Source organism: Triturus cristatus, chromosome 10, assembly GCF_964204655.1.
Source record: "Triturus cristatus chromosome 10, aTriCri1.1, whole genome shotgun sequence".
Lineage (NCBI taxonomy): Eukaryota > Metazoa > Chordata > Amphibia > Caudata > Salamandridae > Triturus > Triturus cristatus.
The window spans coordinates 535,446,881-535,472,592 of NC_140593.1; the positions used below are offsets into that span (position 1 = coordinate 535,446,881).

Genomic DNA, 25,712 nt, shown 5'->3' on the forward strand with positions numbered 1-25,712 from the left:
CCAAATTGGATTTTTTTAATAGAGCCCTAACAACTGCCATTTTCCAAGTGGGTGGAAATAGGCCCTGGATGAAAGAGGCATTCATTAGATCAGTCACAGGGGCTGCAATGGCCGCTGTTGCCTGTTTAAGAAACTTCATGGGGACCGGGTCCATGGGGGAGCCACTTTTAATCAGCGATAGAGTTTTGATGACGTCGCTCATTAACACTGGGCCGAAGATGTCCAGGCCGGGAGCGCTAGCTCTATCCTGAGTTCCCCCAGTTCGTTTGCCGTGGTCCTGCAATAACCTGGGCTGGGGAAGAGAGATTAGAATTTTCTCTATTTTCGTGTTAAAGAACTCCGCAAGTTCCGACCTCTTTTGTTTATCATGCATAGCAACCGGCTCCGGAACTTTGAGCAGTTCTCTAAGCACTCTAAAGCTTTCCCTGGAGGAGCTGGAAGCGGATTTAATCCGATCTTCAAAGAAAAGAGCTTTCGCACATCGTACAGCTGACTTGTAGCCCCTCATTGCAGCGCGATATTCTTTCCTCCTATGATCGTCCCAGTTCTTCCTCCATAGCCTCTCCATCTTTTTACATCCTTTCCTGAGGGTGCGTAGTTCAACCGAGTACCACGGAGCCGAGCCAACCCGTTTCTCCCTCTTTTGGACTCTCTTTTTCGGAATCAGAGTATCAAGGGAGGCGGATAGCCAGTTGTTAATGTTGGAGTCGGCCGTGACTGGATCCGACGCACAAGGAGGGATCGTCTCTTCCAATTTCGAGGTCCACTTCTCCACCGACAGTTTGGACCAAGCTCGGTCCACCAAGAAAGCCTGTTTGGAACATGTCGGTAGTGGATCAATTAGCCAACAGGCTGGGACCAAAAAATGGTCTGACCAAGGAAGAGGGAGGGCGGGCTTTGCCGTGAGGCGAAGGATGTTCGAGAACATCGGATCGAGTAAATGTCCTTTTTCGTGAGTGTGCCCAGAGTTGATTAGATTCAAGTCACACTCTTTTAAAACGCTCTGGAGATCCAGAGCTGTTTGGTCAGTGGGCTCGTTGAAATGAAGATTCAAGTCGCCCAGCACCATAAAATTGGCTGTTGATGTGGCCAGAGTCGTAACTGATTCAACTAGGGAGCTCACGAAATTGCCCACGACACCTGGGGGACGGTAAATCAGGAGGCCCGATATGGACACAGTTGGGGATATCCTGAGGGAAAAAAGGCAGCTCTCACAATCCAAGAGTTGTCCATTCTGTGCCCTGCAAACATACACACTCCTGTAAATAATGGCAAGGCCACCTCCTCGCCCTTCTGGTCTATCTACATGACAGATCAGGTAACCTGGCGGAAGGGCCTCCACGATGTCTGCATCGGAACTAGGGGTCAACCACGTTTCCGTTAGCAGCAAAACGTCAAGGGCAGAGTCTTGGATAAGTAGATTGACTTCTGTCGCATGACGCGGGAGGGATCTGCAATTCAAAAGACCTATCGCCAGTTCCTTTTTACCTGTAGGGGCCAGGGGATTTCTCCTCACCTCATTTACGAAAGAGGAGGAAGAGCGCCGCGAAAGTTCCTCGCTGTTAGGCAATGCATACCGAAGAGCCATAAGTTCTGTGCGATCGTAGGAACGAATCGCATCCTTAGGTTTCGCCATAGTATCCTGCCCTGTGCCCGTCTGGGCCCGGACGGGCACAGACGGGCTGGACTCTGGCGTGACTCCGGCGCTGAGACGGCGCTTCCGCTGCGCGTCACCGCTGCGCGTTGTCATAGCAGCTTTAAGTAGGGGCCCCACCTCCTGTGTCTCCAACTAGAGCACACACGGAAGTGGCGCCTCTCCAGAGTCCTCTACACTACCCCCAAGATGGCGGTGCTGCAGTGTCCCGGACTGACGGCTAACGGCCTGCGAAAAGCGCAGTGAGGGTCACAGATTAGAGTGCAAGTAAGTGCTACTCTAGCGATCGTCAACGCGAGTAAATGTTTAAAAAGACTAAGTGGTTACACGAGGAAAACGCGCGCTCAGTTTAAAAACGCGCTGCCAATTCTACGCGCTGCTCTAATTTTAAAAAGCACCCACACTCAATTTACGCTAGCAATCCGTGCTGTCCACTGCGAGGTTGATGAGACGATGTCAAGGAACGAACGAACTACTCGTTCCCCTCGTCTTAAGTAGGGGCCCCGCCTCCTGTGTCTCCAACTAGAGCACACACGGAAGTGGCGCCTCTCCAGAGTCCTCTACACTACCCCCAAGATGGCGGTGCTGCAGTGTCCCGGACTGACGGCTAACGGCCTGCGAAAAGCGCAGTGAGGGTCACAGATTAGAGTGCAAGTAAGTGCTACTCTAGCGATCGTCAACGCGAGTAAATGTTTAAAAAGACTAAGTGGTTACACGAGGAAAACGCGCGCTCAGTTAAAAAACGCGCTGCCAATTCTACGCGCTGCTCTAATTTTAAAAAGCACCCACACTCAATTTACGCTAGCAATCCGTGCTGTCCACTGCGAGGTTGATGAGACGATGTCAAGGAACCTCGCATTGACTCCATTTTTATATAGTTTTTTTCCGCTATCCTGTTCGGACGTGTATTGCTGTGCTACGGTTTCAAACCATTCTTCAGGTTCCCCTTGGTGCGCAATCCAATGTACCCTCTACGGTATTGTTTTCATACGCGTTTCCCCTTTTCTGTGCGTCTCGAATTGTCAACACATTTTCCATCTTCGATCGAAAACCTTGTGTGTGGCCGTCGGGCCTGCCTTCTGCCGATGGAATGGACTCCATTCAAGTTCTCCTGGGTGCCATGCCAAGTGCCCTTTCACCGACCTACATCAAGTTTGTAACTTGTGTCTCTTTCTAGAGCACAAAGACGACGACTGCTACGCTTGTAAATCGTTTCGGTCCAAGAAGACTCGATGCAATCGTCTGGCTTGACGACGAGAAATGAAACATCAAAGCATTCAACACACTCCAGATATCTTCAGGGAAGAATTTGAGCAAGAGATTGAAGCATCAGCCGCAGAAGAAGAGGCCTTCTCTGTTTCAGAGTCCGATCCTGAGCTCGAGATCAACCTGGAGTCTGAAGATGTGCTTCCGGGACAAGGTACCGCGAGTACCGAAGACCCCCTGCCCCCTAAATCCTCTTCTAAAACGCATAAGGCTTTGGCACCACCTCTGCCTTCTGGCCAAGGTTAGCACTGAGACAATGTTTCCGACTCCCCTCCTACCGGCTCGGCACCGAAACAAATTCTTCCAGCTCGGGACCGACTCGGACGAAATCCTCTTTGGATCCGAAACCCTCAGGCTCGAAGGACAAATCTAGTTCAGAGCCTAAACCCTCTGCTTGGAAACAAAAACATGATCCGGAACCAAAACCCTCTGCTCGGGAACAAGAACACATGTTGGAGCCGAACCCTACTCCCAAGGACAAATCGATTTAGACGCCGAAATCCAAGGACAGCCTCTCTGAGTCTCCAGGACCAATTTTAGACATTCTTAAAGCCAAATTAGATCCTAAACAGAAAATAATTTATATTCATCCTGATAAGGGAAATATTTCTGCTAAAACACCAGCAAAACACAAACTTCCTTCAGAGGATCCTGCCTATAAGATTCCTCCGAAGAAGTAGTACATGGCTACCAGCCCTGCTCCACAACCCTCTCCACCATCTTCTCTACCTGTTAATAATTCAGGATCCCTTGCACATCACATTTCGGGGATATTCACATACAGATGGGGATTATATTGATGAGGACACTCATTTACCTGTAGACCCATGGAATGATTACACCATTGACCCTCCATCAGATAATGACCCAGACCTTTACCCTGCAAAGCCATCACCACCAGACAAAAATATGGCTTATCGACAACTCATTGCTAGAGCAGCAGAGTATCATGGGGTGGCCTTACATAAAGAGTCCTTAGAAGAAAGCTTTATTTGAAACACTTGAGACAACACACAGGTGAAGTCAAAATCTCCCCATGCTTAAAGGCATGATGAGGCATGCAGAGGATATCTTCAAAGACCCTGTACGAGCACGTATTTTAACTCCAAGAGTAGATAAAAAATATAAACCCTCCCCATCAGATCCGGTGTTTATCAAAAGACAATTAACTCTTGATTCCCTAGTACTGTCCAATGCTTGCAAAAGAGCTAATTCACAAACCTCTGGTGATGCACCTCCTTCAGACAAAGAATCTAAGCTTATAGATTCCTTGGTAAAACGAGTGGCTGTTCAAGCCACTAACCAGTGGCGCATATCAAACACACAGGGCCTACTAGCTAGGTACGACAGGGCACACTGGGATGAAATGGAACAGCTGCTACAATACCTCCCAGAGGAACACAAAACTAAGGCACAACAGTTAGTCGAAGAGGGATAACTCATCTCCAAGTCCTCAATCAGATGTGCTCTAGATGCAGCTGCCCCCACAGCTAGGGAGATCAATACCAGCATTTTCCTTAGAAGGCATGCATGGCTTAGAATTTCGGGGTTAAGCCTGGAGTTCAACAGTCCATTTTAAACACCCCCTTTGACAAAGAACACCTTTTTCGTCCGGTTGTCGACCAGTCCTTCGAAAAAATGAAAAAAGATACAGAAGTGGCAAAGTCCATGGGAGCACTCCAACCTCATCAAAAAGGGGCTCCCTTTGCTGCTTCTTTTACAGAGCGGGGCTAAAACGAGATCGTCCGACCCAAATGCTTCCTCTTATAAACACAACCACCAAACCTTTACCTCTCGAGGTTTCTATAGAGGAGGATATAGAGGAAAGAATTCCAAAGGTAAGGGTAAAGGTGTAACACCTCTTCCCCTAACAGTGACTTGTCCACACGTCCTCTGCTCACTTAACACCTGTCGGGGGTAGACTTCATCAATTTTTCCCCATTTGGCAATCCATAACAACCGAAAAATGGGTGATCGACATAATCCGAAATGGTTATTGACTGGAGCTTACCACTAATCCCCCAAACATTCCACCTCGTATTTACAAACTGTAGTCAGACCATTTATAGTTACTCAAACAAGAGATGCAATCTCTTACAAGAACGAGCCTTAGAACCAGTTCCATTACAGTACCAATGTTCAAGGGTTTACACTCTCTATTTTCTAATCCCCAAAAAGGACAGCTCCTTAAGACCAATTTTGGATCTCAGAGTGTCAAACTACTACATACTGTCAGAACACTTCCATATGGTAACGCTTCAACAGGTCCTTCCACTTCTACAACAAAGCGATTTTATGTCTACACTGGACATATTTTCACATCCCCGTTCATCCAGCTCATCGCAAATATCTCAGATTTGTGATAGCAGGCAAACACTACCAGTTCAAAGTACTCCCATTCGGATTAACTACAGCTTCCAGAGTGTTTACCAAATGTTTAACAGTAGTGTCAGCTCATCTAAGAAGACAACAAATTCCCGTATTCCCGTACCTAGACGACTGGCTCATCAAAGCCAGCACACACCAAAAGTGCCTAGAACACACTCAGATCATGCTACACCTACTCCACCACAGGTTTCACAGTCAACATGCAAAAGTCTCACCTACAGTCTTCACAGATACAATCTTATCTAGGAGCCACTCTCAACACTCACATGGCTCTAGCCTCTACCAATGCATTCAGAATTTTTAATATTCAGACTCTATTGCTGCAGTTCCAAACCGGCCAAACCTTGCCTGCCATGACTTTCATGCTGCTGCTAGGAATGATGGCGTCATGCATTGCAATAGTGCCTCATGCAAGACTACACATGCGTCCACTAAAAGAATGCTTAGCACATCAGTGGAATCGGTCACGGGGTCAACTAACAGATCTAGTGTTGATAGACAGCCGCACCCATCTCTCTCTGCAGTGGTAGAACCCACAAAATGTATCAAAAAGGCAGCCTTTCATCGACCCTGTTCCACAAATCGTGCTAACAGCAGATGCATCACTCACAGGTTGGGGTGCACATCTCTATCATTACACAATTCAGGGTCTCTGGGACAACAAACACAAACGTCTCCACATCAACTATCTAGAGCTTCTAACAGTATTTCTAGTGCTGAAATCTTTTCAGTCTCATCTCACAGGTAAAGTTGTTCTAGTGCGCACAGACACCGCCTGTCTCAGACAATTTGGAAATGGGCAATCCATCACAAAATTCAACTTCTGGTTGAACACCTTCCAGGAGTGAACAATCAAATTGCCAACCTCCTCAGCAGACAGAGGCAGCAAATACACCAGTGGGAACTTCTTCCCCAAGTTCTCCTTCCATACTTTAAGCAATGGGGATACCCACAAATAGATCTGTTCGCCACAGGAGACAACGCACAATGCCCAAACTTCGCCTCCAGGTTCCCACACCCTCTCTCCAAAGGCAATGCCATATGGATGAATTGGTCAGGGATATATACCTACGCTTTACCGCAACTCCCACTCCTTCCGTTTTTGGTTCGGAAACTCAGGCAAACATCGCTCACACTGATTTGGTAGCACCCACATGGGCCTGTCAACCATGGTACACCACCCTGTTGTAGCTTTTGATATGGAACTACTGACCACTCTATCTCACCTCCAGTCTTCTCAATTGTAAGCATGGAAAAATCAAGCATCCAAATCCCAAGGAGCTCAACCTAGCAATTTGGCTCCTGAGGGCATGGAGTTTGGATATTTAAATTTGCCACCAGACTGTATGACTATTCTGAGAGAAACAAGAAAACCTACGACCAGAGCTTGCTATGCAATAAAGTGGAAACGATTCGCTGTCTTCTGTAGCAAAAACAAAACTATTCCTCTAGATGCTTCAGTTCAGAACATTATCTGTTAACTTCTGCACTTACAACAATGTGTGCTAGCTTACACATCTATTTGATTGCACCTGGCAGCAGTAGCTGCATATTTGTAGAACAGACATCATTTATCGTTATTTAAAGTTCCTGTCAATAAAGCCTTTATGGAGGGCTTAAAAAGAGTAACACCTTCAAGAATCTCTCCGGCACCAGTATGGAATCCTAACATTGTACTTGCAAGACTTATGGGTCCACCCTTTGAACCATTACACAATTGTCCTTTACAGTTTCTTTCATGGAAGGTTGCCTTCTTCATTGCAATCACTTCATTAAGGAGAGTTGGTGAGCTACAGACATTAACCTTAGAAGAACCCTTCTTTTAAATCCATAAAGATAGGGTTGTTCTTCACACCAATCCCAGATTCCTTCCCAAAGTAGTTTCTGCTTTGCATCTTAACCAATCAGTTGAGGTAACTCTGCTCTTTCCTCAACCTGATTCAGTAGCAGAACAGGCTTTTCACACTTGACGTTAGAAGAGATTTATTGTATTATATTGAAAGGACCAAAGATTTTTGTAAGACAAAGCAACTGTTTGTTTCCTTTGTATCTCTTCACAAAGGCAATCCTATTTCTAAATCTACCATTTTAAGATGGATGTTTAATTACATTCAAACTGCTATGCAAAAGCTAAAATAGCATTATCTATACCCCTAGAGCGCATTCCACACGCAAAGTAGGGGCATCTATGGCCTTTTTAGGTACCATTCCAATAGCTGACAATTGTAAAGCAGCAACATAGTCTACACCGCACACATTTACCAAACACTATTGTGTAAAGGTACTAGCACGCCAACAAGCCAATGTAGGGCAAGCAGTGCTAAAGACACTTTTTCAGACAACTGCAACATCTACTGGTTAGCAACAGTTGTGGGAGAATACTGCTATATAGTCTATGCTAAGCATGTGTATCTACAGCACACATGCCTGGAAGGATTATGTTACTTGCCCGGTAAGCGTCTGTTCTTGGCATGTACAGCTGTAGATTCACATGCGCCCTCCCACCTCCCAGGGCCCATGTAGTTGTTGCAGTTCTCATTATTTACATTATCTACTCATGAACATCTCTTTACTACACTCACTTACTCCATTCTCACCCTCTTGCGGGAAAACAATCTATCAGTGGAGTTGATTCCCATGCGCAATATCACTGAAAGGAGGAGCCACCTTACCTTGTGACTGGAAAGACTTCTTTGAAGAAAAAAAACTTCCGGACCCAACACTAAATGGCAGGAGTATGCAAAGCATGTGAATCTACAGCTCTACATGCCAAGAACTGGTGCTTACAGGGTAAGTAACATAATCCTTTATTTTGCTAATAATAATGATGCAGCCAAAGGTTTATGGTAATTCAAATTTCGTCTTTTTATACTCTTACCTGAAAGAGACATTTGTAGATTCCTTACATTAGAATTTCCCTCAGGCATCAGACTGGATCTGGAGATTTTTCTTAGCAGTACTCCTGCATGTCGGTAGGTGGCGTCGGTCGACTCCGCGTCTATCGTCTGCGTCATGGTTACCGGGATGACGTCGCGATGCCTGCATAGACTCCCCCGGTGCGCGCTGACGTCAGTTATTTCTTTATCCGTGCCAGCCTAACGCAGATCCGGAGAGATCTTCCCCTTAGCTGTTTTTTAGCTAGTTTTTTTCCGATGTTTTGTCGACTTCTTTTTTGAGTCTGTGCATGGGATGTCCCAAACGTCGGACCGGTCTCAAGCCTTGTGGCACCTGTCACAGAATGATGTCTGTGACGGACCCGCACCTCGTGTGCCGGTGGTGTCTGGAGTGCGTCCATGACCCGAAGTCGTGCTCCGACTGCCGTACCATGAATCCGAAGACTTTGCGGGATCGGTCCCAAAAGGTACTGGAGGCCTGGTAGTCGGTTACACGTCATTCAAGGTCTTGTTCAAGGGGAAGGTTTCTAGGCCGTTCGCGGATCCCCCATTCCTTGTTGCACTTGTAATTCGTCGAAGTCTTCGGGTAAATCTAAACACAAGAAGAAGGTGAAGAAGCACAAGCGCTCTTTACCTTCTCCCCATCGGTCGGCTGACGTGACGTGGGATTCGGGGCGTCGTCACTCTAAGGCTCCGTCTACAGTGCCTGATTCGGGGACGACTCTGCACCTTCCCCCATTTCCGGGAGCCGGAGCATCCCCTGCCCAACTTCGCCTATTTTACAAGGCCCTGCACCTCGCCTTTAGGGCAGCCCTACTCCGCCGGTGCGCCTTCGGGCCCCGCAGAGCCTGTTGGGGGTCCTGGGCCTTCTATGCCGGCGGCACCAGCGCCGGAGTGCCACCGCTGATCTAGGCCTGGATCTGGATCGACGCTGGTCGATCTCACTAGACCTTCCCTCGGCGCCGATCCCTATGGACGCCCCCGGCATCGGCTGTGCCAATGGCTGACGTAGGTGCTTCAGTTTGCGGCATCCACTTCTGAACCCCTTTTACCATTTAACAAAGCACTCACCGACGCCCTCCGGGGCACCTGGTCCAAGCTCAGCACTGGGGCTCCTGTGAAGAGGACGATTGACTGCCATCACGGCCCGGCCTGGGCGACCCAGTGTTCTTAACCCTAAACCCTTCCCCCGAGAGCTTGGTGGTACAAGCCTCTTCTTTAAAGGGCGCATTCCCTTCTGCCCCTCCAGATAGGTAATCCAAGAAGCTGGACCAGCTTAGGAAGCGCATGTGCTCTTCCTCCAGCTTGGCACTGCAGTCCTTGAATACTGCGTGCCTCTTGGGCCTATACTCCCACACCATCTGGGATAAGGTTGCGCAGGTGCTGCCTCAGTGCGCGGAGGAGGCCGGGCCGTTCTCTCCCAGTCAGTGGCAGATGGGAGAGACGCAGCCAAATTCACGACAAGAGGTGGACTGGATACCACCAACTCACTGGGCGGAACAATTGCCATGTCGGTAGCCCTTAGTCACCACGCCTGGTTAAGGACATCTGGCTTTTCAGGGGGTGTCCAGTCAAGTTTGATTGACATGCCCTTTGATGGCCATCGTCTTTTTGGCGACAAAGCAGACTCAACGCTGGAGCGATTTAAAGATTCTCCGGCTATGGCCAGAAGTTTGGACCTCTATGCGCCTTCTCGCCCACTCCAGTCTGCTTTTTGTCCCTTTAGTGGCTACGGAAGGGGTGCCCAACCATGTTCGGCCCAGCCTAGCCACCGCTTCACGCAAGCTGCCCAGCCTCTGCGTGGACGTGGGACCCAGCAATCTTACAGGTCTGGTAGCCAGCGGACAGGCCAATCGCAGTTCATATGCGTAGATAAGGGGTTTCGGTCTTCCTCCTATCTCGACGACTGGCTGTTGAAGGCGGGCATGCCCCAGGCTGTCGTCTCTCACTTCCAGACCAGGGCGGACCTTCTGCACTCGCTGGGGTTCACTATAAACGTGCCAAAGTCACACCTGACTCCCTCTCAGATGCTCCCTTTCATCTGAGCTGTTCTAGACACAGTGCAGTTTCAGGCCTTTCCTCCTGAGCAGCGAGTCTGGGATATTCAGGCTGTGATATCGATGTTTCAGCCTCTATCCTGGATTTCGGTCAGAATGACCCTGAGACTGCTGGGCCTCATGGTCTCCTGCATCCTCCTGGTGGATCATGCCAGGTGGCATATGTGGGACCTGCAGTGGGAGCTGAAGTTCCAGTGGGCGCAGCATCAGGGGAATCTTTCTGACTACGTGCAGATCTCAGAGGGAACTGCACAACAACTGCAGTGGTGGCTAACAAACCAAGCTTGGATCAGAGCAGATCCCACTCCCTTCGCCAACCAGATCTAAGGGTGATGACAGATGCGTCACTCCTGGGATGGGGCAGCTTCTGAGAGAGGCGGGGATCAGAGGTGTCTGGTGTCTGACGGAGTCCGGGCTTCATATTAACCTGCTGGCGCTCCAGGCGATCCGACTGGCACTGAAGACATTCCTTCCCTCTCTCGATGGGAAAGTAGTGCAGGTGTTGACAGACCACACCACTGCCATGTGGTACTGTGACAAGGCGGGATGGGGTTGTGGACCCATCTCAAGAGGCTTTTCACCTCTGGACATGGCTGGAAGATCAGGGCATGATCCTGGTGGTTCAGCACCTGGCAGGTTCTCTGAACGCCTGGGCGGACGAACTCAGCCGTTGGTGCTTGGTCGATCATGAATGGCATCTTCACTCTGAGGTGGTGCAAGGTCTCTTTTAGTGGTGGAGAGAGCCTTCGTTGGATCTGTTCGCCACCGAAGACAACGCACAATGTCAGCAGTATTGCGCGTTGGGAGTTTCCAAGGCGGCACTCACTCGGCAACGCCTTTCGTCGCGAGTTGAACTGCGGCATCCTCTACGCCTTTCTGCCTGTACCACGTCTGCCCCAAGTCCGCAAGAAGATCAAGCACGATCGGGCCTACGTTATTCTTGTGGCTATGAACTGGGCACAAAAAGTCTGGTACCAAGAGCTGCTGAGCATGGCCATGGATCCTCCGATCAGACTATCCCTTCGGGAGGATCTTCTGTCGCAGCAGCAGGGGGACGGTTCTTCACCCAAATGTGTCCAGCCTCCACCCCATTGCGTGGAGATTGAGTGGCGACAGTTGACAGCTTTTGACCTTCCGCCCGAAATCTGTAATTTCATCTGGGCGGACAGGCATCCCTCCACTAAATTGGTATACACCTGTAGATGGAACAAGTTTGTGGCATGGTGCATAGCAAAGGCAGTGTATCCCCTTTCTGCCCCTCTTTCAGAGGTCCTCTTGTACATACTTTCTTTGGCCCGGCAGGCTTCTACTCTGGGCACTCTCAAAGGGTATCTTGCTGCTATTTATGCTTTTCTTCGGCTGCCAGATCAGCCATCCTTATTTAAGTCCCCTATTGTAAATAGATTCTTTAAGGGCATTGCTCATCTTTTTCCTCCATCTCCTTTCATAATGCCCCAGTGGGACTTGAATCTTGTTCTCACATATCTTAAGTGTGCTCCCTTTGAGCCTCTTCACAACTGTCCTCTCAGAATCCATACTCTGAAAACTGCCTTCCTTGTGGCCTTGCTCGCAGGGTGTGTGAGCTTCGCGCTCTATCTTCCAAGCCCCCTTTCTTCTCTGTGCATCCAGATAAAGTGGTGCTTAGGACAAGGCCTTCGTTCCTTCCTAAAGTGGTTACACCATTTTATGTTGATCACTTTGCCCACCTTTTTCCCACTTCTGCACCCATCCAAGGAGGAGGAGAGACTCCACCGTCTGGACCCTAAACGTGTGCTGTCGTTCTACCTTGACCGAACAAAAGAATTCCGGGTGGATGATCCACTCTTCGTTGGATATGTAGGTGCGAAAAAAGGCTGAGCTGTTCAGAAACGTACAATCTCTCGATGGGCTGTCCTTTGCATAAAAATCTGCTACGCTTTAGCAAAGAAGGAACCTCCATTGTGGCTGCGTGCTTCTTCCACTAGGGCTCCGGCAACAACCACTGCATTGGCACGTGGAGTCCCACTCCTTGATATCTGCCAGGCGGCAACATGGGTATCTCTGCACACGTTTTCAAGACATTACTGCCTGGACAGCCAAGTCCAGAGGGACGGCTATTTTACCTGTTCGGTCCACCAGGACTTTCTAATGTGAACTTGATAAGTAGACCCTCCTACTGGTATGATATTGCTGGGGTATCTATTCTAAGGTAAGTAACCTACAACTAACTGTGTCTTTCAGATGAACAAGTTACTTACCTCCGGTAAGAGACATAGGTTAGTTGTAGATTCCTTACCGCCCCACCCATCCTCCCCCTTCTGCAAACTGACTTCTAGGGACAGGGACTCCCTTACAGGGCCCTAGTTGTAGTGCACCAGTAGTCAGTGTCTTTCATAGCTCTGTGCTTCTGGCATGGGAAGTCGTGTCAGAACTTACCTCAGCGCCCAGCATTTAAGAAGGCACCGCAATGTCATCTCGGCAACCACGATGCCGACGAGGGACGCGAATCCAACCGATGCCACCTACCGACGCGCAGGGCTACTGCTAATAAAAATCTTGGTATCCAGTCTGACGCCTAGGGGAAATTCTAAGGTAAGGAATCTACAACTAACCTATGTCTCTTACAGATACATAGTTACCGGAGGTAAGTAACTTGTTCTTCGAAGACATCTGTTGACTGACATATTAAGACAACTTTGTGGGCAAGAGCACCATTTTATGGTCAATGTTGTACAGTCTTGCTATGTACAATTACTTTATATAAACATCTATTTTGGATTACAAGATAAAGAATGTGTGAAAAAGGATGAGAGAACGACATTAATAGTCAAATATGTGATGTCACTATTGGTTTCAAGATCAGTGTACTTATATTCTGGCTCGTTGTGGAAGATTTGTACAAACTATCAGGGGTGCTATGTACCCTGGCCTGGACCCCCGACCTAGCCCTCGAAGTGTTCAAACGCTCATACTGGACTATTTTAAATACAGGCCTGCGAAAGTCTATTCCTCTACACAGTCGCCAAGTACTTGATAAGATAAAGAGCATCAGCAAGGTGACCCTTTCCTATGGGACTACCCAAAAAGTAACGCCCAATTTAAAACATGATAAGAAGCCCCTAGACAAATGCTGCCATTTTAACTATTGCACTTTTCCAGATCCTGTTTTACTTCTATGAATTGTGATGTCTTTTTCTTTCTAATGTTTTAATGTAATGCAATAGTTTCAATTAACTTATGAAATCAAATAAATGAAAAATTTAAAATAAAATACTTATTTAATTGTGTTGGCTGTGGGAGATGGTAGATGTTTTTTTTGGCCCGGATAGTTTTGGCACTAGATTGTCCTTGGAACCCTTTATTATAAAGGATTGCTTCCACAGATAGAAAACCTGTTATGTAATCAGGTATACAGGTTCACTTGAAAATCCCCTATATAGCGCACTAAACTGTTATGCAATCACCTGTGAAGTATATCTGCATTGCTAAGTTAAATGATACACGTACAAGTGACATATCTTCTCTAAGAAGCACATTATTATGTTCAGGTTGTCCAGACAAGATGGATCTTGACCAGACTGAAAAGGAACCATTTCGGGAGCAAGCACTTAACAATGATGGGCTTTGTCAGGAAGACTTAAATATAAATAAACTAAATGGTAAGAACATTCTTTTTCCCCTGACTTTTTATTATAAGTAGCCTGCCTTGGCAAGCAGGTACTGGAATATCTTTTCTATGGGGTGTTTCAGCCATGCTGAGCCATGGGAATTAGGTTGTGTGACAACAAGGCTTATTTAGTCTTAAACCTATCAGAGACTGGTGGCACTATAGTTACCCATGGTTGGAGGCTAAATTGAATTGGTATGGGAAAGTATTTTTCTATCATGGAGTATCAGGTTGACAGATCACATCACATAAGTAAACTATAAGTCCGTATTGTTACCAGGGATTTCTAGCTTGCCCATCTTGTGGAAATGTGCTTTTCAATGAGCACACCGGTGCGGGGGTCACCCTTCTCTGTCCACGGGTCCGTAGACCAACACAATAGAGATTGGCACTGAAGCTGGAATTCAAATAAGTTTATTAATCACTCATGAGTGGGATTACGTCCACAGCACTCAAGTGCTGCCTGAGGTAGTACATTGAAGTCACAGAACACAGGCCTTATATACAGCTTTTTCTGCACTGGTAAGTATGTGGATACAAATAGAAGGTACAGGCCTACGCAGGAATAGTTACCGACAAATATGGGCAGATGGGAAATCACTTAGTCAGCAAGCTGGGAGGGGGAGCAGGAGTGCTTATGGTAGCACTAAGAGATTGACAGTTGAGTCTGAGACCAGGTGTTCTGGCAGCTACAAACTCTTTAGCATGCATATTGCTTTTAGCTGAGTCAGGAAGTCAACTAAAATAGACAGCACAGGCAGGGAAAAAGACGAGCAGCAGAGGATGGGAGAATTACAAAGCCAACAAAATGGATACCATAACCTAGATGGTTTCAGCTTATGTTAACAGTAATTCTTTCAGATTTCCACAGACGACCCTTTTAGCATAAGCTGAAGACATCTTCCTATGCTCTTGAGGGAGTATGGAAAACATCATGCACATCGATCTGCATTAATTCAGTAATTTCTTGGTACATTGCCAAATGAGCATTTACATTTGTGACATTTCGTTTAGTCAGTATACATGAGGTACAAGTAGAAATACATAGGGAACAGAGCTTTTGGCCACATTGAATACATAGGCAACAAGTAAAAAGAACAGCAAAAATTATACATAGGGCTGACAATAGTTTCCAACCCCATACAGTAAACATGTTCCATAGCCATCCAGTCAAAGTCCGAGTCCCTGAATCCTGGTGGATTTCAGTGGCTATTTTGTGCTTCTGCTCATGATAAGGAAGAGTAAAGTAATGATGTTCAATGGGGACAGGAGTAGTAGCAGTCAGTAGATTCCGGACAGGAGCTACTTCCTCTATAATCCATGTTATTATAGCAACAGTAACAACAGTCAAGGTAAGTCCAGTAGTTATCATTGTTCTTTTGCTACAAACTCTTGCAGCAGTTGGTTTCTTCTCCTAAGGCATATTTATTTCATCGACCAACAACAAAACAGATGGTGCCCTAAGGTCCTGGGCAGGCGTTGGTTTCTTCTCTAAAGTTGAGACGAGTAGTCACTAATAGACTACCCCCCTATGTAGTCAGTCTTTAACCACCCGGGTGGCTCAAACAGTCTTTTTCAGCAACGAAGTGTCTTTCTTCCTTTGTCGCAGCTGATATCGTGATGTACCAGGAATCGTGTGGTCCGGGAAGACTTCCTCAGATCCTTCAGGTGACGTGGCTTGTCCTTTCTCGGTGACCAGGATATAGCTGGGCTCACTAGGTCTTGCATCACTTTTCGACAGTGTGTCGCATGGACCCAGTTCTTCCGGTTCTTCACTCAAACTGCAGTCCTGGTAGCCAGCAGCACCTGCTCAGGGCCTCGCCATCTCGATGCTAGGGAGCTGGTCCTCTGGATTGACTTTACGACCACAAAGTCACCAGTGGGCTAGCAGTGGCCCTCACCTTGCGACCTGTCTGGAAGAGTCTCCCGAACCGTTTGATAAATAAAAGACAAACTGTCAGTAAACTGAGACAAATAGTCATTCATCAATACATAGGGTACATCATGTATAGGGCGTGGCTTAGGAATTCCCCAAATATTGATTGGCCTTCCGAAGACCACCTCATACGGTGTGAGGCCAGAACGTGTATGTGGTATTGATCTAATGGATAGCAATGCTAAAGGCAGTGCATCAGGCCATTTCAAAGACGTGGAAGCCTGTATCTTCGCCAATTTTAATTTCAGGGTAGAATTGTAAGGTTCTACTAGTCCTGCTGATTGTGGGTGAAAAGCAGCATGAAACATCTGCTTAATTCGTAACCCTTTCATGAGATACTCAACAACTTGCCCAATAAAATGGGGTCCCTTGTCACTCCACAAAACTCAGCAAATGCCGAATCGGGGAAAGAACTCCTTTAAGAGCACCTTTGCTGTAGTAAGATCTGTATTATCTTTCGTAGCTTATGCCTCCACCCATTTACTGAAGGCACAAACCACTACCAAGACATACTTCAGGTTGTTACAGCGCTCAAGCTGGATGTAATCCATTTGCAGGATCTCAAAAGATGCAGTAGGTATTGCAAACCCTCCTGTTGGAGTTCGTGTTCCTTTTCCAGGATTATACTGGAGACAGATCAGACAGGACTGGACTATTTTCTTAGCTGTACCGACAATCTCTGGATGATCCCAACCTTGCATAAGTTGCTTTGCTATTGAGGATGCTCCAACATGTGCCGGGCCATGTGCCATGTGAATCATAGGGTGTAAATAGGCTGTGGGTAACTTCCATTTGGTAATTTCTTTATTCCTCCAACAGCCCTCATCATCCAATGCTCCCTCCTTGGACCATTAGTCTAATTCATCAACAGCGGCAGATTGTTGCATGTCCAGGACCTCTTGCCTGGCATCATGCCAACGTTCAGCCTGTGATTTGACTACATACATAGATGTGGTACTTCGCTGCATTGCGGTCTCCCGAGCTGTGTGATCCGCAAACGCATTGCCTGCTCCTATTTTATCGGTCACTTTCTTTTGTGCTCTACATTTAACAATTGCTACTTTCTTAGGATAGGTCAAGTCAGTAAGGAGATTTATGTACTAATTCCCCATGCACTATTTGTGTCCCATGTGAAGTAAGAAAGTCTTTCTTTCCAGAGATGCCCAAAATCATGAGCCACTCCAAAGGCGAATCGGCTATCAGTGTAAATGTTAACAAGCAAATCTGTACTAAGCTTGCATGCTCTTGTCAGTGCTATCAACTCAGCTGCTTGAGCTGACTTCTGTGGGATACGAGCTGTCTCAACTACTGTCTGAAGTGTTGTAATTGCATAAGCACCAGATTTCGTGCCATCAGGCAACTTCAAGCAGGACCCATCAACCCACAATTCCCCATCAACACTAGAAAAAGGTGTATCTTGTAGGTCAACACAACCCTTTGTGTGTTCTTCAGTAAGGGATATACAATCATGTAGCTCTTGTGACTGAGACTGGGTAGCTGGAAGTGGCAATAATTGTCAAGAATTCCTGTCATGCGAGGGAAGGAAAACACGCCCTTATGTAAACAGGAGAGCTGTTACATAACTCAAGGAAAACACGCCCTTATGTAAACAGGAGAGCTGTTACATAACTCAAGGAAAACACGCCCTTATGTAAACAGGAGAGCTGTTACATAACTCAAGGAAAACACGCCCTATAAAGGGAGGAACCGGGAGGTACAACGCTGTCGGATATTGTGTTTACACCGACGTACCTGCTTAGTGAAGAGCAGTGTTCCGGAGTGGTGCTCCAGTAAGGCAAGAACGGAGGTAGGTCGAGTCGTTACTCCCTGGGCCGTGTCTTGCCCCATCGTCACCTGTGAAGGACCCGGAAGCTCTACCGGATAACCATTGAGCTTCGCTTTTTGACTCGGCTGAGTCAAAGCGCAGTGGCGCTTTTGCTGGTTGGAGTCGTAACTCCCACCCCGACCAGAGATACAGGGACTGCCAGCTGTAACGCACACCAGGAGGTGTTTGCCGCGTTACAGACTCTGAAGTCCACAGGATCGATCGAGCGGCTGCTCTCGGTTCAGTCTTCTTTGCTTGTGATTGGGGTATCGGTGACGCATCACCAGGAGGTGACTCCGCGTCCCGGTGCAGTCTGAGGAAGAGGTTGAGCGGCTGCTCCCTTCAGGTAGAGACCCCGGCTGGGTGTTTCCCTGACTCCTCGATTCTCCCCAACACTCTTCGTGCCCCTCACAGCCTACCGATTGGCATTGTCGGCCATTTCATTTCTGCCCTCTGTTGGCATACGCCGGGATCGGCGTATATGCAGAGGACGGTTAGGACCATCCGTGCTGTGGGCTGGTAACGTACTTAGCCTGGAGGATTCCAGTGACTATAACCTTTGTTTATTCCTTGTATTATTTTTGCCTTCATTAAAATAACTAAACCTTCACAAGTGGTTGCGTTCTCATTATCGTGTCTGTTAAACGATCCTGAGACGTTCAGGGCGTTACAATAATGTAGTAGGATTCAGAGTCAAACATCTTTTCAACGCGATATGAGGGACCAAAAGTGCCAATTCATATCCTGATAAACGGGCACTAGTCAGATGCTGTGTTTTCGTTTAATTTAGCAAGGCATCGACTGAATGAGGTACTAACACAATCTATGTGACAAGACTATTCCCTCGCTCTGACGTATGGACACAGCTGCTGCCGCCACTGCTCAAAAACAACCAGGCAGCGCGCGGGCAACTGGATCAAGGACAGCTGAGAAATATGCACAAGGACGCCGTTTATCACCGTGTGTCTGTGTTAAAACCAAGAGGGCACAACCTTCCCACTCGTGTACATAGAGTGTGAAAGTCTTAGTGTAGTCTGGAGTTCCTAATACTGGTGCAGAACAAAGCGCTTGAAGTAGCTGTTGGAAGGCATTCTGGCATTCAGTAGTCCATGGGATAGGCATCGGAGTGTCTTTAGTCAAAAGGGCCAATAAGGGTTTAATAATGTACGAGAAACTAGGGATCCACTGCCTACAAAAGGCAGTAAGGCCAATCAGTGTACGAACGTCCTTCTGAGTACGGGGTACAGGAGTGTCTAAAATGGACTGAATGCGGTCTGGTGTGAGTGCACGTCCCTCCTTAGACAGGAGATGACCTAAATAGGTAAACTGCTGTCTACAAAATTGCAATTTCTTCCGAGAGACTTTGTGATGATGAGAGGTGAGAAATAACAGTAATGACAGTGTTTCTTTTTTACACTATTCAGGGGTATCGGCAACCAGCAAGATGTAGTCTACATATTGAATAAGAGCCACCTCTGTCGGGACCGGAAAATAATCAAGCTGCCTTGTCAGTGCTTGACTATACATGCTAGGACTCTCTGTATACCCTTGCGGAGCTCTACAGAATCTGTATGATCTATTATTCAAAGTGAAGCCGAACAAATAACGGCTGTCGGGGTGAATAGGTATTGAAAAAATGGCAGTAGGAGGAACCATAGTAAGAAGTGTTGTGATTTCCGAAACTACTGGATATTGGGGCACTACGATTTTGTTAACCTCCCGCAAATCAATAATGAATCTGTACATTTTAGTATTAGTGTCTCTTTTCAAAATAGGAAGAATAGGGCTATTACAAATGTTATAAGGGACTTCTTCCACAACCCCCACCTTGATCAAATCCTGAACAATGTGCGTCAATGCTTCCTCGCCTTCCCGAGATATTTTCTATTGGGGCAATCGAGGCAATGAAGCACCTTCCTTCACTTGAATGTACACTGGTGGAATAACCATTTGTCCCACATCCGTAACAGATGTTGCCCATAAAGTACTAGGTAACGATCCCACAGCAATATCTTCTTAATGAGAAAAGACCTCTCAACCATTGGACAGTTATCATTTTAAATAACACGCACACCTTTTGGGGAACAATGTATTGTAGCATGAAAATGTTTGAGCATATCGATACCCACAATGTTATCCGGCGTGCTAGGGGAATGCAACAATGGACATGCTTCAGTGAAGTTATCAAGACTAAATGCAAGTGGCTGTGACAGTGGGCTAGATGTAGTGGGCTAGATGTAGGTGTCCCATCGAATCCTATCGATGTCATCATTGCGGCAGACAGGCGAGCCCTAGGAACCAATTTTTTTGACAGAGCACTACGAGTAGCTCCTGTATCAACCAGAAACCGATCAGTAGAGCCCAAGACATTTGCATCAACATAATGACCTTTCTGATCTACTGGAACCTCAACCGGTTCCTTACCCCATCCTAGGCATTCCTAGGCATAATCAGAATCCCGAAGGCCATCAGCTGAATAATCTGACATTTGATATTGATTCTGTCTGTCAAAAGTATTAGAATAATTTGGCCTTTGTTCAACTGCCTCAAACCTGGGACTATTTCCTATTTCTCCCCTATTTCCTGAATTCCCTGGGCGTCCTCTCATACTTCCTCGACCCCGTTGATGCTGCTGATCTCGCAAAAGGGGGCACTCAGAACGCTAATGCCCAATCTCTTTACAATAAGCACACTGATCAGAAGACACAGTTGATCGAGAGAAAGGGGGTACACCAGGGGTATATACTGCACGTCCGCCTCTACCACCACCTCTGAATGGTGGACCAAATACTTGAGCCAACATAACTTTCTTTTTTAACTCCTTTACCCTCTTATCCTCTTTGCTTCCAATTCCTGACTCTCATAATACTGGGCCATAGTCAAAAGAAAAACTGGGGAAGGCGTAGTCCATGAATTCTGGCTGGCCTTAAGGCGACTAGCTATTTCTGGCAACATGTTAGCGACAAATTTGTTGACGAACAGATGTTTACCCTTGTCATCTGTCAATGACGCCCACTAAAATCATGGAATGTCTCTTCAAATCGTGTAAAGAAAGCAGAAACTGACTCATCCGCTTTCTGTTTACAAGACGCTAACGTTGTCCAATCTATTTTCTTGTTGGGTATGAGAGTTTTTATCTTAGTTACAATAACTTTGGGAAGATCTAATATCTCCTGTTGTGGTTTCTGCGCAGGCTCTCTAGCCTCATCTAATTCTTCTAAATGCACCCAAGTATCACCATATGCTACATTATCATCTATTTTCTGAATTGTTCTCCACATATCAGGGGGCAAAATAAGTTCAAAAAACATATCTATATCTGGCAAGGTCATAGTGCAGGAGATAATGGCGCTTTCCACTTCTTCATAGAAAGCTACCGGAGTTTTCCGCGGATCGGGCAAAGCAGCTTTAAGAGCCATAACATCTGCTCTACTCCAAGGAGTATAGACCCAATTATAGACAAAATATCCCTTTGCATCATCTGAATCTTTATCAGCACTTGTTCCCGCACCCTTCGGAGGAACGTACAAAGGCGCAGCTTCACACATCAGTTTTACAGAAACCACAGTTACACTAGGGTCATTATCTATCCCCAAAACTTCTTATTTTTGCACTGGGGGCTGAACTATTTGTGCAGTTTTAACTTGACTAGCTGATTTTTGCTCCGCTTTTAAACGTAGTGTATCATGTCTTAATTTAACTACTCGCCTAATTAAATCGGGTATATTTGAAAAAAGAAAAGTTCCATCATTTAATTGTTTATAATCAGAATTGATATCAATGGGCTCTAAGTTTTTAGAAACGTTTCTAAAACCAAGTATTACCTCCCAGGTAAACGTCTCTGCAAAATATAATTGCTCTAGATCCTTCCACTGCTGAATCATCGCTACAAGGTCTGGGGCAGAAGTAGTCCCATGAGCTTCTTTGCGAGCAGTGGATCTGATAGTGGCTTTTTCATCAACAGTCAAAGTAGAGCGAGTCTGCCGCCAATTTTGCTAATCTAAGTCTTTATCATCTGAATAAAAATGTTGTTCTTCAGAAAGATCATCCTCGGGGGCAGAGGGAAATTTATATGGGGGCGGAGGTTGATCTAACAAGATGGAATCATCCTGAGGTTTATTAAGTATGGGCTAAATGGGGCACCTAACAGGGTAGTGGCCAGTTACGTCTAAACGACGCTCCCTTACCCCTGTTTCTTTTATTGCTTTCATCTCTTTATTTTTTAATTCTCGCGCTTTTTGATATATCGTTTTTGCAGTTTTTTTCTGTTATAGCTTCTTCTTTCCTCACTCTCTCTTGCACTTCTTTCTCCCACATTCGTACACAATCAAACATATCTTGTCGACTCTTATGTTTAAACAAACCCTGCTCTACTTTTTTTTAAAAATCAAATGACCCATTCACTGGCCATCGTAGATCAGGATCCTTTTTCATATATTTGTTCCACAGTGTACTATACATTATGGAAGAAATACCGTATTTAATGTACATATGCCTATTAGGTGTCCCCTCTGGGGGAGCCGGCTGACTTCCATTTTGGTACCACCAAGACAGCAACACAACCTACGGAGTGTGCTAGGAACAGGTATGCTACCAAGTTTTTGTAAAATATTACGTCTCCAAAATATTCAAAAGTAGAGAAAAATCTCCACATTACCTGCCTTTTTTATCTTTTGCAAAGCATAAATCAAACAAAACCAGAATCTTGGCCAAGCAAATCAAGAGTGCCGCTTCAGCGACCTTACCAAACCAAAGTCTCCAACTTCCAACTGCCAACCCCTGGTCGACCTAATAGTCACTGCAAAAATAACGCCAAAGGATACTTAAGTCGGGACCGGCCAACACCTGGAGAGTCAAATCAAGGAAACCGGAAAAACCACTTGGGCTGCAAAGACCAGGGTCTCTTCATGCAGGACGTCTTATCAGCAATGTTCCACTATTCCGTCAAGACCACTCCTTTAGACGGCCGCGTCTCCAATGAGGACCCATGTGTCTGGCGCCAACTGTGGAAAAGCGCTTTTCAATGAGCAGGGGTCATCCTTCTCTGTCTATGGGTCCTTAGACGAACAAAATAGAGATTGGCACTGAAGCTTGAATTCAAATAACAAGTTTATTAATCACTCATGAGTGGGACCACGTCCACACAGCACTCAAGTACTGACTGAGGTAGTCCATTGAAGTCACGGAACACAGGCCTTATATACAGCTTTTTCTGCACTGGTAAGCATGTGGATACAAATAGAAGGTACAGGCCTACACAGGAATAGTTACCGACAAATATGGGCAGATGGGAAATCACTTAGTCAGCAAACTGGGAGGGGGAGCAGGAGTGCTTATGGCAGCACTAAGAGATTGACACTTGAGTCTGAGACCAGGTGTTGTGGCAGCTACAAACTCTTTAGCATGCATATTGCTTTTAGCTGAGTCAGGAAGTCAACTAAAATAGACAGCACAGGCTGGGAAAAAGACGAGCAGCAGAGGATGGGAGAATTACAAAGCCAACAAAATGGATTCCATAACTAAGATGGTTTCAGCATGCTAACAGTAATTATTTCAGATTTCCACAATCTCATCACTTCTACGCCTTTAGAGTGTGGATTTTACCAGGAGAAATGATAAGCAATCATTGATTGTGTTTAATTGAAACCCCACTGTATTAGGTGGATGGACATGTGGTGGTTTATATCGGTATTAGCTAGTGGAGCTGATTTGTTTAAACTTACTAATTGTTTATGCTGTTAATTGTTTAGGTTTTTTGTTTAATCACGCTTATCCCTCGTCTGCTTTGCTGACAGCGGGGTGAAGTGGGTACCTGCAGAAGCCCTGCGTTCAGCAGGAAAATAATTCCTTCAAGAACATTACTGCCTTTATCGTACATTGTAAAACCTAAACCAGTATCTTGTAGAACATGCTGCTGAGCTGTCAAGTTAGTACTCTTTGGCCATGAATTTGTCAAAAACAATGCAGCAGCACACAGGAAAGTGTGTACATTTAAAATATTTATAGTTTTATAGTGCCTGCTTGAATGACAATTTGTATTTGAATATACCAAAGCAAGTATAAATCTGGAATATTTCTGGGAAAAATCTGCATTGTATCTGTCAAAGTTTGGTTAAGAATGTGTGTACTGATTTAGTCTAAATCGATGGATTTTTCATTTTAGAACCATTAGAAGACTCTGACAGTGTGAGGCAGCAACCAAAAGTTTATGAAGGTGATGTAAATGAAATGGAAACCCTCCATACTGAATCTACATGTGAAGTACAGGACACAGAAAATACCATGAATGTGCCTGACAGTAGTGAAGTAGAGGCACAGCAGAAGCAAGATGAAACATTATTGCAGCAAGAGGTTGAAATCTCAAATCTGTCTTTGGAAGAGACTCGGTCAGTGGCACTTAAATCATTCTCCTCTTTATCAGAAACACTGAGGCCTGAAAATGAAGATTACATGTCTCAAAAAGATCAACTTGAGCTGGATGGAACCAACAAAGCTTTTTTAGAGAAAAATTATTGTTCAAACATGTCTGAAACATCTGATGTTCCTATGGAGATGGAAACTACACCTTCCAGTGAAAGCTTTATGGAATTCAGTTCACCTATGGGAGATAAAACTGGAAAGTCTCCAAGTGAGATTGGTTCACCGTTCACATCAGTGGATACAAGCAAGACCAGTGTGTCTTCTTCACCTGCCGTGTCACTAGATATGCACTGTACTAATGACATGTTTCAAATTCAGACTCCACCAGCGTTTAGCTTTTCTGTGAACAACACCCTCCCTACAACGTATATATCATTCACTCCAAAAATTGGCATGGGCAAGCCAGCTATCACCAAAAGGAAGTTTTCTCCTGGTAGACCTAGATCAAGACAGGTAAGTGTGTTTCTTTTCATGGTATCAATCTGATGGGTGCATCACAGCTAGTACAGTTTATTGAACTTTAGGCACAGTCTTTATAATGCTGTTGAATTTATTTAACTAATAATACAGTTATGGTTCTAGCCAGGAGTCTGTTTTTGAATTGTTTGCTGTTGGTTGTGAGATATTTTCTTTTATCGCTTTGGTTATTGCATAGTTGTCCTTTTCTTTCTGTGTTATACTCCTCAAGGTGACTTTCTGAAATTAACGTGCTTTTTGTGCTCCTGGTATAGGCTCTGAACTTAAACCTGAATTAAAAGTACCTATAACGTTTTTGGCGTGCTCTCAACAAGGTTTACCTGAAAAATGATTGATACCTCAAGCACACAAGAAAAAGTAGTCTAGAAAAATTTAACTTGCCTGGGCCTTCGGGTGTTCATAAGTATTTTCTTTGCACCCTTAAAAGTATTATAATAGTTTAAATTGTTTGTAGCATGTTTGGCGTGCTCTGTATACTCCTGCCATTCAATATTGGGTTCTGATGTTTGCAATGTGTTTTTCTTCAAGTGAGTCTTTCTAGTCAAGACATAAAGCGTCACTCCCACTAAGAAGGGGGACCCCTGAAATAAGGTGCGGGCAGGTATACCAGGGGAGTCAGAGTACCAAAGGAAAGAAGAGTACCTGCCACAAATTGATAATGGAAAGGCCCTAAAAAGGGTCCAAATGATTAGAAACCACAACCAATAGGCAAAACAAGACAAGGAAAAACACAAGGAAGGATATAAATACATTTAAGTATTTTTTAAAATTGTCTTTTTATTTCATCATTTTTGTTTGTATAGATGTAAGAATCTTTTTTGAAATTTAACTGTGTAGATTAACAGAAACAATAAAGGAGAATATCAAAATAATACAGTTTCTATACATCAGATTACTAACAGTCCCACAAACACTCCTTCAAAAAAAACACGCAATCATACTATCTCGCATCCGACAGCGACATCAAGCAACACATAACATTAATACATACTAATAAAAACATGTACAAATTAGAATGGTCGTTCCACAATTCATATTCAAATGAATGGACTTTGAACAGCCCGTAGGGCTAAAAAGCGCCAATGAGCACGTTTAGAATAGCCAAAAATTAGGTTACAGAATGCCAACGCGCGTTTCGGTGTACAAGCC

At 45.5% G+C, this 25,712-nt stretch overlaps 1 protein-coding gene across 9 annotated transcripts in view; it reads left to right on the top strand.

Annotated features, from left to right (window-relative positions):
- The window catches only part of KMT2C (lysine methyltransferase 2C), a 1,736,691-nt gene that overhangs the window by 440,293 nt on the left and 1,270,686 nt on the right, over positions 1-25,712 (top strand). For all 9 annotated transcript variants that reach the window (XM_085632007.1, XM_085632012.1, XM_085632004.1 and 6 more), the window contains exons 12-13: positions 13,787-13,897; positions 23,830-24,539. In XM_085632007.1, coding sequence (XP_085488133.1) covers positions 13,787-13,897; positions 23,830-24,539 — 821 coding nt within the window. The remainder of the gene's footprint in view (positions 1-13,786; positions 13,898-23,829; positions 24,540-25,712) is intronic.